The following is an 11,673-nucleotide window of genomic DNA, read 5'->3' as shown; positions in this document are numbered from 1 at the left end:
CCCGCGGATGTATTCCATCGGGTCGGAATGCAAGCACATCTTCTGCCGTGGAGTTATCCAGTGAACAGGGCAAGAATCAAGGCTCAAAGCCAGACAGCCACGGCGGTTAGAGCTGAGAAACAACACCCATGACCTCCAGTAATTTAACCCACGCTGAGCCACTGATACAAAGGTCTTGGGGCTAAAACCTTATGTCTTACATTAGCCACGCAGCAGGACAAATCAAAAAACTATAGCCTATCCACAGCTGATTTTCCAAAGGAAACAAACATACAAAGAAGGTAAAATCATGCGGAACAAACCAGTTTAAACCACCACCTGACCTTTCTGTCAGCTATATAGAGAGCCTCAGCAAGCTTGGCGAAGTTTTCATTAATATGGACAGTCTGCAGTCCTCTGCCGTCTGCAGCCAGGCGCTTGTCTAACGGAATGGTGTAACCCTGTAGTGGAAACAGGCAGTTAGTCACAGAAATGAACCGTATTTGTAATAACAAACACTATTACATTCATTGTGTAAGAAAACAAGCACACACAAAACTCACAGCCTATCATGAATGCACCTTCTTTATATCTACGTCAAATTCACACAGGTAATACCGAGTTTCACTCCAACTCCACACTCCCCCCAAGTCTGAATCCCAATTTCCATTCAAGTTAGCACGAATGACAGTTTTTCATCGATAACATTCACTCCGCTTTATGTGACGAGCTACACATCATAGCTTTCCCAGGCTCCAAGTTGTTTTACCTTTTGTGGCTAAAAACTCTTTTCCCTAAACTGTTTTTATATCTGCTTAGAGGTTACAGGATTCTAAATGACAAAGGGGGTAGGCTGCCAGAAAAAGCAAGAGACACTAAATGCCAATTTTGCCTTCAAAAGCTGAAACCCAGAAGTATTTATAGATGATATTTTAAGATTTTTTTTTTTTTTTGAGAGCTCTACAAATTTTTTGCTTTGGTTTTAGCATCTGTAACCTAAAATTTGATCTACTAATTAGTGTCAGTCCCAGTTATACAGCTGTGTTGGGATAGGAAAAAAAAAAAACAAACCCATCCAAACATGCAGCTTTTCCTTCCTCCATCTGAAGAGGCTGCCTCTCAACAGCAGCTTGGAGAGTTTGAGAACCATGAGACCACTTACTGCAGTGAATTATAAATTCTCCCTTCTCTCTGAACACAAACTTACTGTCTGTTAAAAATCTGAGGGACAGGATATACCTACCCAAACAAGAAATAAAAATGTAAGCTAACCAGGGACAGAAACGAATGAATGAATGCAATAAGAACCTTCCAGAAATTCAGACTGGAGTATCAAAAAGAAACAAGTTTGTTTGTCTATGAGTTACCCTTCCCTTCTTCAGTTTAAGTGGCTTTACTCTGTGGGCTCCAGAGACTTTGGTTTCAGACTCCACATACTGCTCTATTAAGGGGATTTTTCCCCCTCTCAAAATGCATCATCTCCGCCAAGAATTAACATATTCTCTCTCAGTGTTATACTCCTGCCAATTCTAAAACCCTGCTACACCGAAGAGAGAGAACACTGAGCAGTACAATCACGTGCTCTCCATGGTGGAAGCAGCCAGTTTATCTAACTCCGGAGGTTTAAAACCGGTATTATTCAAGCTTACATGATTCACAGAAGTCTCCCAGCAGGGTGAAACATTAAAAGGTGAATTCATGACAACTTAATTACCTTTGCATTTTTCCAGTTTGAAATGCATGGAGGAATTTTCCACTCTTGCTGCTCCTTCACGGTCATCTGATTTAAAAGAGGAAGCAAAGTCATCTTAGATTTATACCAAAAGGAAATACTGTTTTCTTTCTCAAAGGCATCTGTAAAACTGTTGAAATAAATCAGTGTACTAAGCTCAGGACGCTGCTATAAAAAACTCAAGTCTTCTTAGCAGCAAGAATATGTTAATTTCCGTACTGTGCCTTTGCCAACAATGAATAAACTCCTGACAGTCTTTCAGCCACCCTCTTAAAACTTTCATTACACAACTGGAACTTACAGCCAGCTTGCTAACATCTGCACATTTCCTGGCAGTTCGAGCTGTAGTAAACTGATGAACCACCACCACACCCATCACTCGGAAGCTAATCCTTAATAACAAGGCTGCACAGGCACCGAGTTGATCACTTCATCAGAACAATAGAGAGAAGGTGCACAAAAGTGAACTAGCTCAAAGTAGAATCTGTGAGCCCATCTCGAATTCAAAACTGAGGGCAGCTACGGCATTTCATACCTTTCTGCTAGGAGAGTGCATTACAGGTGCTGGGGGAGAAGGTGGTCCACGCGGAATCTTCTTGTTAATTCTGAACAATTAAGAAAATAAAACACAGTTGGCATGATGTATATGGAAATACTCTACAGAATCTCCTACTTGCATCGAAGAAGTTTTGAATAGTTACTTGAATCTTGGAGGCTCCATCGGGTCCTTCTGCATTTCCACCATCCGAATAACTCTCTGTTTTGCCCCAGAGTTGAAGGCAACGCCTTGCTGGGATGGTGTGTACCTGAACAAAACAACCACAGCGCTCAGTTCTCCACATAGGGCTAGATTTTCCTTTCCCACTTCATTCACTCTCCATTCACTGCTCTAGCTGTGTTTTCATTTTACCCACATCAGTTTTTGACTTTCCCACTGTGAATGCCAGGAGCAGGTACCTGCAGAGGGTACTGGACTGAATGCAGAGAATCAACTCCACCTGACACAGTGTGCCTTCCTCTGGGTTATATTCTGCTCTTTCAACCTAAATTTCAAAGTAGAGGGAACCAACTAGAAGAGTGCACCGAGCACATCACAGTACTCTTCACCGAGGTCTGCGAATCCCCGGTGACTGTTTATTGGTTGTTAAGAACCTCTTCACATACTTTTTTTCAGAATTCACTTCAGGCCAAGTCTAACCCTGCCATGGCATTTTTCTGTGCCTGCAGCAGAAAAATCACCATAAATGAGTAGCAGCCTCCTAGTAATTCCAATTCTTTCCAGTTGCTCATTTTATATAAGGGAAGAGCCTTGTTACATGCCTTGCCTTGGGCTGAAATGCCCAGTGAAGACTGTTTCCAGGGCAGCATCACTCACAGTGCTCACTGACAAACCTACACGTTGTGGCTAAACAATAACCCCTCCCCTGTGTGCCACAACTCGTGACATGCTAAGACACATTTCAACACACTTCAAAGTAGGTTATCATTAGTGGGTTAATTCCAAATACATAAGCCAGATTCATATTTCTTCCAAAAGAACAGAATTCAAGAGGATTTCTGTTCTCAGAAATTCAAGAATTATCCTAATTTGAATCAATTTTATATATAACCACCTCTTACACCCACACCAGCACAACATACCGAATGTACTGTGCAGGAGCTAGTTTGTCAGCTGCTCGAACTGGCATGGCTGCTGCAACTTTTTGCGAGACCGACTTCTCCAAGGCTGCCCTTGTCTTCTCTGTTATCTGAAGACAGAAGCACCACAGAATGCATCTCATCATGTGTGCAAGACACAACCAGGCACATCAGTGCATATAATACCTCTCTAATTGCCTCCTCGTCTGGTCTCTGCAGTTCAGGATCATCCACATTCATAACCTCTTTCGGCACAAGATCCGTGTATTTGCTGTATATCACCTGAAAGATATTATATTTTATCAATGCTGGCAAATAGGAATAAAAGTACATATTTCAAAGGCAATGTTTCAAGCCTGGATTATACTTCAGATACTAATTAAAATTTGTATACAGCTCCAAATGCATTACAATTACATATTCTTCAATGACTCCCACAGAACAAGAATATATACTCTAGAAACCATTTTACAGAAGGAATAATCAAAGAAAAGAAGCAATTTGATTAAATGTAATTATGTAAATCACTCTCAGAGCTGGGATTAGACATCAGTTTCCTGCTTCCCTTTCCTACTCTTTTTCAGGCTCCCCAAGACAGACAGAAAAATCCACATTTGTACTTGTTTTCTAGGATTACTTAAGAGTTTGCTACAAGCCTTTCTGAACACCTAGATTTTCTTTTCCCATCTCATTAGGTTTGCTATGTTCTGGAAAATATAAATGCTTGAGAAATCTGTTCTTTACACCTTCCCTCATATGGGTACTTCAGCCATCATCATATAATATGCAGCTAGCTGTCACTAGCTTTAAGCCCCATTTTTTTTTTTTTGGGAAAGAACACTACTAGATGGCTAGAAAGAAAAATTTATTGTATTGCATTAATGTCTCACATCTGTCCAACAAAGTAACATCAGAGTGTCTTAGTTCAAAGGATTAAAAGTCATTACTACTACCCTCAACATCAGAAGGATATAGACCAGTTGGAGTGAGTCCAGAGGAGGCCACGGAGATGCTCAGAGGGCTGGAGCCCCTCTGCTGTGGGGACAGGATGAGAGAGTTGGGCTTGTTCAGCCTGGAGAAGAGAAGGCTCCGGGGAGACTTTATAGCACCTTCCAGTACCTGACGGACCTACAAGGAAGCTGGGGGGGGACTTTTTACAAGGGCCTGTAGTGACAGGACAAGGGGGAATGGGTTTAAATTGAAAGTGGGGAGGTTTAGATTGGATATGAGGAAGAAGCTCTTCACAGAGAGGGTGGGGAGGCACTGGCACAGGTTGCCCAGAGCAGCTGTGGATGCCCCATCCCGGGAAGTGTTCAAGGCCAGGCTGGATGAGGCTTTGAGCAACCTGGTCTAGTGGAAGGTGGCCCTGCCCATGGCAGGGGGGTTGGAACTAGATGGGCTTTAAGGTCCCTTCCAACCCAAACCATTCTGATTTAGACATCGAACACATTCAGAGTTTCACAGGACACCTGATAGACAAAGAAATCTCCTGATTTGCAATACACAAATCCTACCCCTCAACCTATTTTTTTCTATATATCTAGAGCAGCCCTGTACAGTGCTCATCAATCCCATGTGTAAATTGAGAAGCTACTATGAAGCACTGCAGAATTAATTCCTTACTTGTCAAACAAAGAATAGTTTCTCCATACAAATGACATAACATCTCAGAAGTCATTACAATTACCTGGTTGGAAACCTGGCACACACAGAGAAAAAACATCTGCAATGGTCTCTCAAGCCAAGCTCTACCACCATGGTAAATGCATCAGAAGTGATGAATAATTTTGATTATTTTGGTTATATTCACGTTCTCTTGTCTTGTTCCATCACTGTGACAACAGTTCCTTCAACAATGGAACTACTCTCTCGTAAACGTTTCAACTGAATTCACAGTCTTGAGAAGAAAATGTAGGTAAGATTTGTGGGGTTTTTTTTTTCCTTCCTCTTCTAACATCTAAGCTACTGCCCTGAGCCACTAAGAAAAAAAGCAACTCCTACACAGAAAAATCACCCTTGCCAGAAAAAAAAGTAATGGACCTAATAGTTCCATTCCTTGACTTCATTCTCTCTCTGTCTTAATAAGAAGACAGGAAGCAACTATGCATCTGTTTTCCTAATAAGGGGACAGAGCTTCAGTCTCACCAGAATATATCAATTACTGATGCATTATTTTAGCCTGGCTTTTAGTCATGTTGTGCTGGTTTGGGCTGGGGTAGAGTTCATTTTCTTCCCAGTAGCCATTGTGCTGGAAACAGCACTGATAACACAGGGATGTTTTCGTTACTGCTGAGCAGTGCTTACACAGAGTCAGGGTCTTTTCTGCCCCTTACACCATGCCACCCATGAGTGGGCTGGGGGTGCACAAGAAGCTGGGAGGGGACACAGTGGGGGACAGCTGACCCCCACTGACCCAAGGGACATTCCATACCATATGGCATCATGCTCAGCATAGAAAGCGGGGGGAAAAATAAAGAAAGGAAGGAGGAACCTTCAGAGTTACGGCATTTGTCTTCACAAGTAACCATTACGTGCGATGGAGCCCTGCTTTCCTGGAGAAACTATGTAGACTGGAAGAATCTATAGCAGCACAAGAGCTACCACACGGCAAATGCTGAAAATCCTTCATCTGGACAACCAGATGGAACCCCATCCTCAGATCCAAAAGGTCATGCATCCAAGCTCATCAGCTTTATCCAGCATTTCACGTTTAGCGGTGTTTATGCCAGCCTCAAAGAGGAGGCTTGTCAGCCTATCTCATTTATGTCAGCGTTTTTCAAGGAAAACTCTCTGAAGCAACTCTTTGTTAAATGTGTGAGGGAACAGGTGCAAGAGAGATGAACCACTGCAGTAGTACAAACTGCTGACAAGCCATCCAGTTGTAGGGTCTGGGTGACAAAACTGCTGCCTCTACAAGAAGGCAGAACAGTAAATTCAACTTCAAAAAATCCATAGGCTGCAGCAAAAGCAAAATTTGCTTCTTAGCTCAGACCGAACAAGTAGATCATAGAACAGGATCAGAAACTCCATCTCATTTCCGGCAGGCCACTGAGTATCTGTTTCTCTTAGCTCTAAGTATTAAAGTTGAGAGAAATATTTGAATGACGACTGCAGCTCTCAGGATAATGAAACTTCTGTATGTAATCCTACTGACGCTGTACTATCTGTCTTCCAGAAAATATTCCATATTACTGAACTCCACACAGATCACTGAAGAACTACTCCCTACATCTCTGCCAATTCTTTCTCTGTCCTGCAAAACAGATGAAGTAGTTCTGCCACTTCCAGTGAAATTGTTTTAAGTATCTAATTTTCTTCCAGTTTTACTTCCCCTTGAATCACAATGCTTAATCTTTAGTCTCAGCATTTACATCCAGTGGGATGAAATCAGAATCAAACTGATCCGGAAGGCAGAACTTAGGGCTTAGGAAACCCTAATTTCAGTTCTACAGCTGAAGAGAGCCCAGTTTTGGAAAAGCCACTCAACTCCTCCCTCCTGGTAAGTACACCTACAAAATGAAAATATTACTGCTTCTTTATAGATGCTGTACGGAAAGTTAACGAATGCTGGGATACATCTTCATGATTCAAACACCACAAATGTTAACAGCCTAAATTTAACTTTACCTATTCTAAGTATCTTCCTAACTCTTAACCAAATAAGGCACAGTGCAAGATCAGTCATTTTTGCCTAAGACCTACTATAATTTCTAGTTCTTTTTCAAATAGACTTAGATCCCAATCTCAACAATTCTATTGTGTGAAAGTTAAATCTGATCTTACAGGTAGGTAAAGATCTATTTGACAAGTGGTAAAAATTAGGGTTTAACTGTAATAATTTTTTTTTCCACTTTTCATTTGCCCTATATCTTCCTCAAATTTAGTACAATTATTACATCTTGTCTACTTTTCTGCTCCAAATTAATTTTTATACCTTTTTTCCTATTCAGTATCAAGTGCCAAATATTTAATATCACAAAATTCTGCAAGTGTAATTCATATTTTAGCACCTTCTTCTTCACAAATAGTTCAAGGCACTACGTAAAGTCTGACTGAAGCCCGATGAAAGTCCCTTCCATAAAAACATTGCCACTGCTGGTTTTTCTGTTTAGCATGGAGTTACACTGATTTGAACACATTTTTTTCAAAGGTACTGCAGTAACTTAAGATGCACAGGATAAGGATGTGCAAGATGTGACACTTTTCTGACACTCAACCAAGTATTAATGAAATACAAAATCCTATTGTCACTAATTTTCTGCCACTTTGGCAACTGTAGGATCTATTTGTAACAACTACAAAACTTGATCTGTTAAAGCAGAAGTATTTCCCCTGATATTCTCAGCCTATTTTTCGTTTGCGGTTAAGTTCACCTTTTGTTTTTCTGTGAACAGGTTTTTCCCCTTCCTCATGTGCAGTAAAACATGGGGCAAATTACACACCCACTAGCTTTTCAAGGCATCCTAAATTAAGGCAGGAGAAGTCAAATAACTTTGAAAACAGTTATTCAAACCTATCAACTAAAACACCCTCTGTAGTTAACCCTCTCTTTAGACCTCCTTTGGGTTACAGATGCTTGCTGTAACAAGAAGCTGGTCAAACCTTTGGTCATGCCTCAGCAGTTTTCCAGCCCCCAACACCTGCTTAAGACAAATCAAGTTTTAATGTAGTCCACCACGTTACAGTTGAAGAGACAGACACAGATACTCCTCAGGGTGGACTAAGGAGACTCAAGTCAGTGATCTTCTCAATACTAGTTAAGACTCTGAGATGAAGTGTCATCTCTCTGTTTTTAGAAAGGCTACTGTATACAGGAAATTGAAGTTGGTTCCCAATAAACTCAATGAGAATCTTGCCATCACTGAACTCAAAAACTTTGGAATATAACCAACGGCAATACTTTCTGCTGCAATTAAAAAAAAAAAAAACCACACCAAAAACCAAACACACACCCCCAACCCAAAAAGAGCCCCTAACAATACTGAAACAGGCAGAAGCCTCAAATGTTAAATCAGTAAGACACGAGGCGTAGTACAGAAGCTGAAGTATTCTGAAAGCTGACCTGTGTCTTCTGTCTTCCCCCTGCTTTTCTGTACACACTGAAATGAGGCTGCCTGTGATCAGGCCTGTTTTCAGTTTCTTGCCTTCACTGGGAAGCTGTCTAACCAAAGCTGCTACACAAAAAAGCAAGTTTTGTGTAGACACACTTACCTTTTTTTTGCCTTACTTTTTAATTACCTAACATAGAAGATCACACTGTCATCCAGTCAAAACACTTGTGCCTTCCAGACACAATTTCGGTTCTTTAAGAAACTTTAAGAAACCAGGACACAATCCATTCTGCTAATGTCAAGCCAAGGAGTTTAAGTATATGCAATGTGTAAATACAACTTTTCCTGGTATACATGCCAGTCTACATATTTAAAGATGTATTACCTTGTCCTTTGACTGTCCTTGTCGAGCAATAGCATCGTATTTTATTTTTCCTTCTGCATCCACCTGAACAGCCAAAGCATTGGACATTTTCTTCTTTCGGCCCATATCCAATGGATATTGGGCCACATGAATTTCTGGGAAAGCACCCCCATCTCCAAAATCCTACACAAAAGAAAAAGTAGTGAACGACTGAAAGACAAAACTATGGCATAACAATTACATGGGCGGGAAATGGAATGAAAGAGGGGACTGAGTTAACAAAATAAACCACAGAAAGACACTCAAAGTGCATAGGCATCTTGCAGCTATTATTCCCTGCACAGAGCAAGAGCCTGTATCACTGCCTAGAATGTGCAGGGGCTACTATGCTACAGACAAAACGTGACTAAGTATTTAATTCACACATGAGTTATTAATTAGAAAGTCAAAATTTACCTTCTGCAATAAAGCAACTGTGGAAACAGTAAAATTAAAAGAGCAGCAATTTTAAAATAAAAATTTCTACTGGTTATTTGCTGCTTTTCACACCTTAATGAAGAAGTTAAAAATGCTTTCCATTCCTTTCAAAGCCTGCAGCTTATAGCTTTACAATGGTACAACTGCCAAGCCATCACATTTCCTTAATTCGACACGTCAATACGCTGAAAACAGGGCCAGCACCCAACAGCCCAATATTCTTAAAGTTTACTTCGTCTCTCGTTCAATGTGTTGCTGTAACAGCATTTAATGAACAGACAACCAAAAGACCTCTTAAAGCAGACCAACCTCACTCAACAGCACTGAGGATGCAAACGGAATTGGTACTACTCAGAAAACCACTTCAGGCTACAGTCTGAAAGGCAATTCCTCAGAGGAAGCTTTTGCTTCCAGCAGCACGAGCATCTCGCCCTCCTTCTGTCGTAGTGGCACTGCTTATGGGGAGTCTGATAACAAACCAGATCAAAGAAGAATCAGCGTCTCGGGGAGACCAATCTCCCTTTGTATTCACCAAGTGACCAAATAGTCAACACCACTGCAACAGAGAGCATGGACTGAGGCTGGAAGAAATGAGCAGAACCTTTCAGAGAAGGACATGCTTAAGCCATCCTGAAGCACTCACTGAAATACAGCTTATTTAAGTCTTCCACAGGATGTCCCACATTCAATAGTCAGGTGCTGAATCAGTGTTAAAGAACAAGTCATTCCTCAACATTTCTTGCGTAAATCTTGACCTATTACTAACAGATTTTGTTTTTATCAATGATGGTATTCCAGGACCACTGGACAAAAGTTATGTGGTGGAAACATTTATTGCTCTTGAAGAATTTACATTTCTTTGTGAGACAGAAAGGAGCCCTTAACAGCCTTTCTGAGACATGCATCACTTTGTGGTGCATGAATGCTGGAAACTCCAAAAATCTTCAACCCCTATTTCTTAAGAAGTTCGTTTGCTAACATTTAGAAAGAATAAGCACTTAAAATACTAACCTGAGTAATCAACAGTTTAGGGAAGGAACCCTACACTGGGTATAATGAAGGTATAATTTTTTAACATCACATGCTTTACTGAATACTGACCCTACATAAAAGTGTTTTATGTTAGATAACCACTGGCACTACTGTTTGAATTCACCTTATCTAGCACTACTGGATCACCATGGTGCAGTGGTGCATTCACCTTAACAAAAATGGGGCTCAGACATAAATGAGAGTAAGGTAGCTCATGAAAGGATGGCATCTGGGGACAAAGCAGGACCACACAGGAAAGGCTGTGTCAAAACCTCAACAGTGTGCCTCCTGCCAAGAGCGCTGGCTTCTGACTCATCAGAGCAGGTCCCAAAAGTACCATTTCAAAACCTGCAAGGTTTTCTCACGGTGAGAAACTGTACGAAAACGGTTTTGTAATCAGAGCTATACACCTGCATTTCCCCCTCTGCCTTTCAACGGTTCCAGTTGAAATTACATTAAACTGGCAAGGATGATGGACAAATAAAACTTTGTCCAAAACCCTTTTGCCAGTAACATACTTAAACAACGAACATCTGAAAAATTTTTAAGTTTCCTTCCAACTCTAACAATTGTCTCCTCCCCCAGCAGCTATGTTTTGCTGTGTACAGAACACACAAGACCATTCTGTCCTCTGATATACAAACGTTCACTTATTCCAGCTATAATCTGGAACATGTATTTAACAAACAACAATGGGTAACGATACAAATGCCTTTCTCTGAGGATCCTTGCCTTCACAGACCATAAGCTGACAGGACCATAGTCCTAGTTCCACATTACAATATAACAATCTCTGAAGGGAAAAAATCCTTATGACATCCTGTTTACCATTAAACGTGTCAAACAGTCTGGTGAATAAGACAACTTGCCCCAACCCCAGAATACACCCATCAATCTGGACAGAAATTTTGCATGTGGTAAGGCTTTGCACAGTTCTGTGCTACACTCAAGATGCTCAGAGTTTATTTCTTCTCCACAAAACATGCTTCTTTTTTCTTCCCCACTAGCAGACTACTGCACGGTGAATTTCATTATCTACCTCTAGGACTCGTGGTATCCATCCTTTCCGGTAACCGTATGGGGGAGGTTCCCGTCGTGATGAGACCAGAGCAGTCTGCCTAGATCTTTGAGCTCTTGCTCTTTCTTCGAGTTCCAGCTGGTCTTGAGACAGCTGGGTTGGAGATGGTAAAAAACTGCACATACACAGGCAGACACCAAAAAAAAAGAGAGAGAGATACAAAATGTTAATTCTGATAATTTCTCTCAGTAACACTCAGCTACGCTTGAGTCCACCCCTAAATTTCTCTACAATCACTCTGTACAGATTAAGAAACAATTTATGAAACTTGGGCATTGTGATCATAAACCCGAGAGCAGTAACTTCTGTGATTACATGGCGC

The 11,673-nt window shown here is 41.1% G+C and overlaps 1 protein-coding gene across 1 annotated transcript; it reads right to left on the bottom strand.

Moving 5' to 3' along the window:
- Nucleotides 1–323: 323 nt before the first annotated feature.
- Nucleotides 324–11,466, bottom strand: LOC104503008 (SNW domain-containing protein 1; the record flags this gene model as incomplete). Its single annotated transcript, XM_010154117.1, has 8 exons — nt 324–440; nt 1,694–1,759; nt 2,247–2,316; nt 2,413–2,517; nt 3,353–3,459; nt 3,536–3,631; nt 8,786–8,947; nt 11,313–11,466. Coding segments are annotated over 8 exons (877 nt in total), but the record flags the coding sequence as incomplete, so codon positions are not given.
- Nucleotides 11,467–11,673: the final 207 nt, after the last annotated feature.

Source organism: Eurypyga helias, unplaced genomic scaffold, assembly GCF_000690775.1.
Source record: "Eurypyga helias isolate BGI_N326 unplaced genomic scaffold, ASM69077v1 scaffold26386, whole genome shotgun sequence".
NCBI classification, from domain to species: domain Eukaryota; kingdom Metazoa; phylum Chordata; class Aves; order Eurypygiformes; family Eurypygidae; genus Eurypyga; species Eurypyga helias.
Note: the sequence above shows the minus strand (reverse complement) of the source record. Positions and strands in the feature narration are given on the sequence as shown.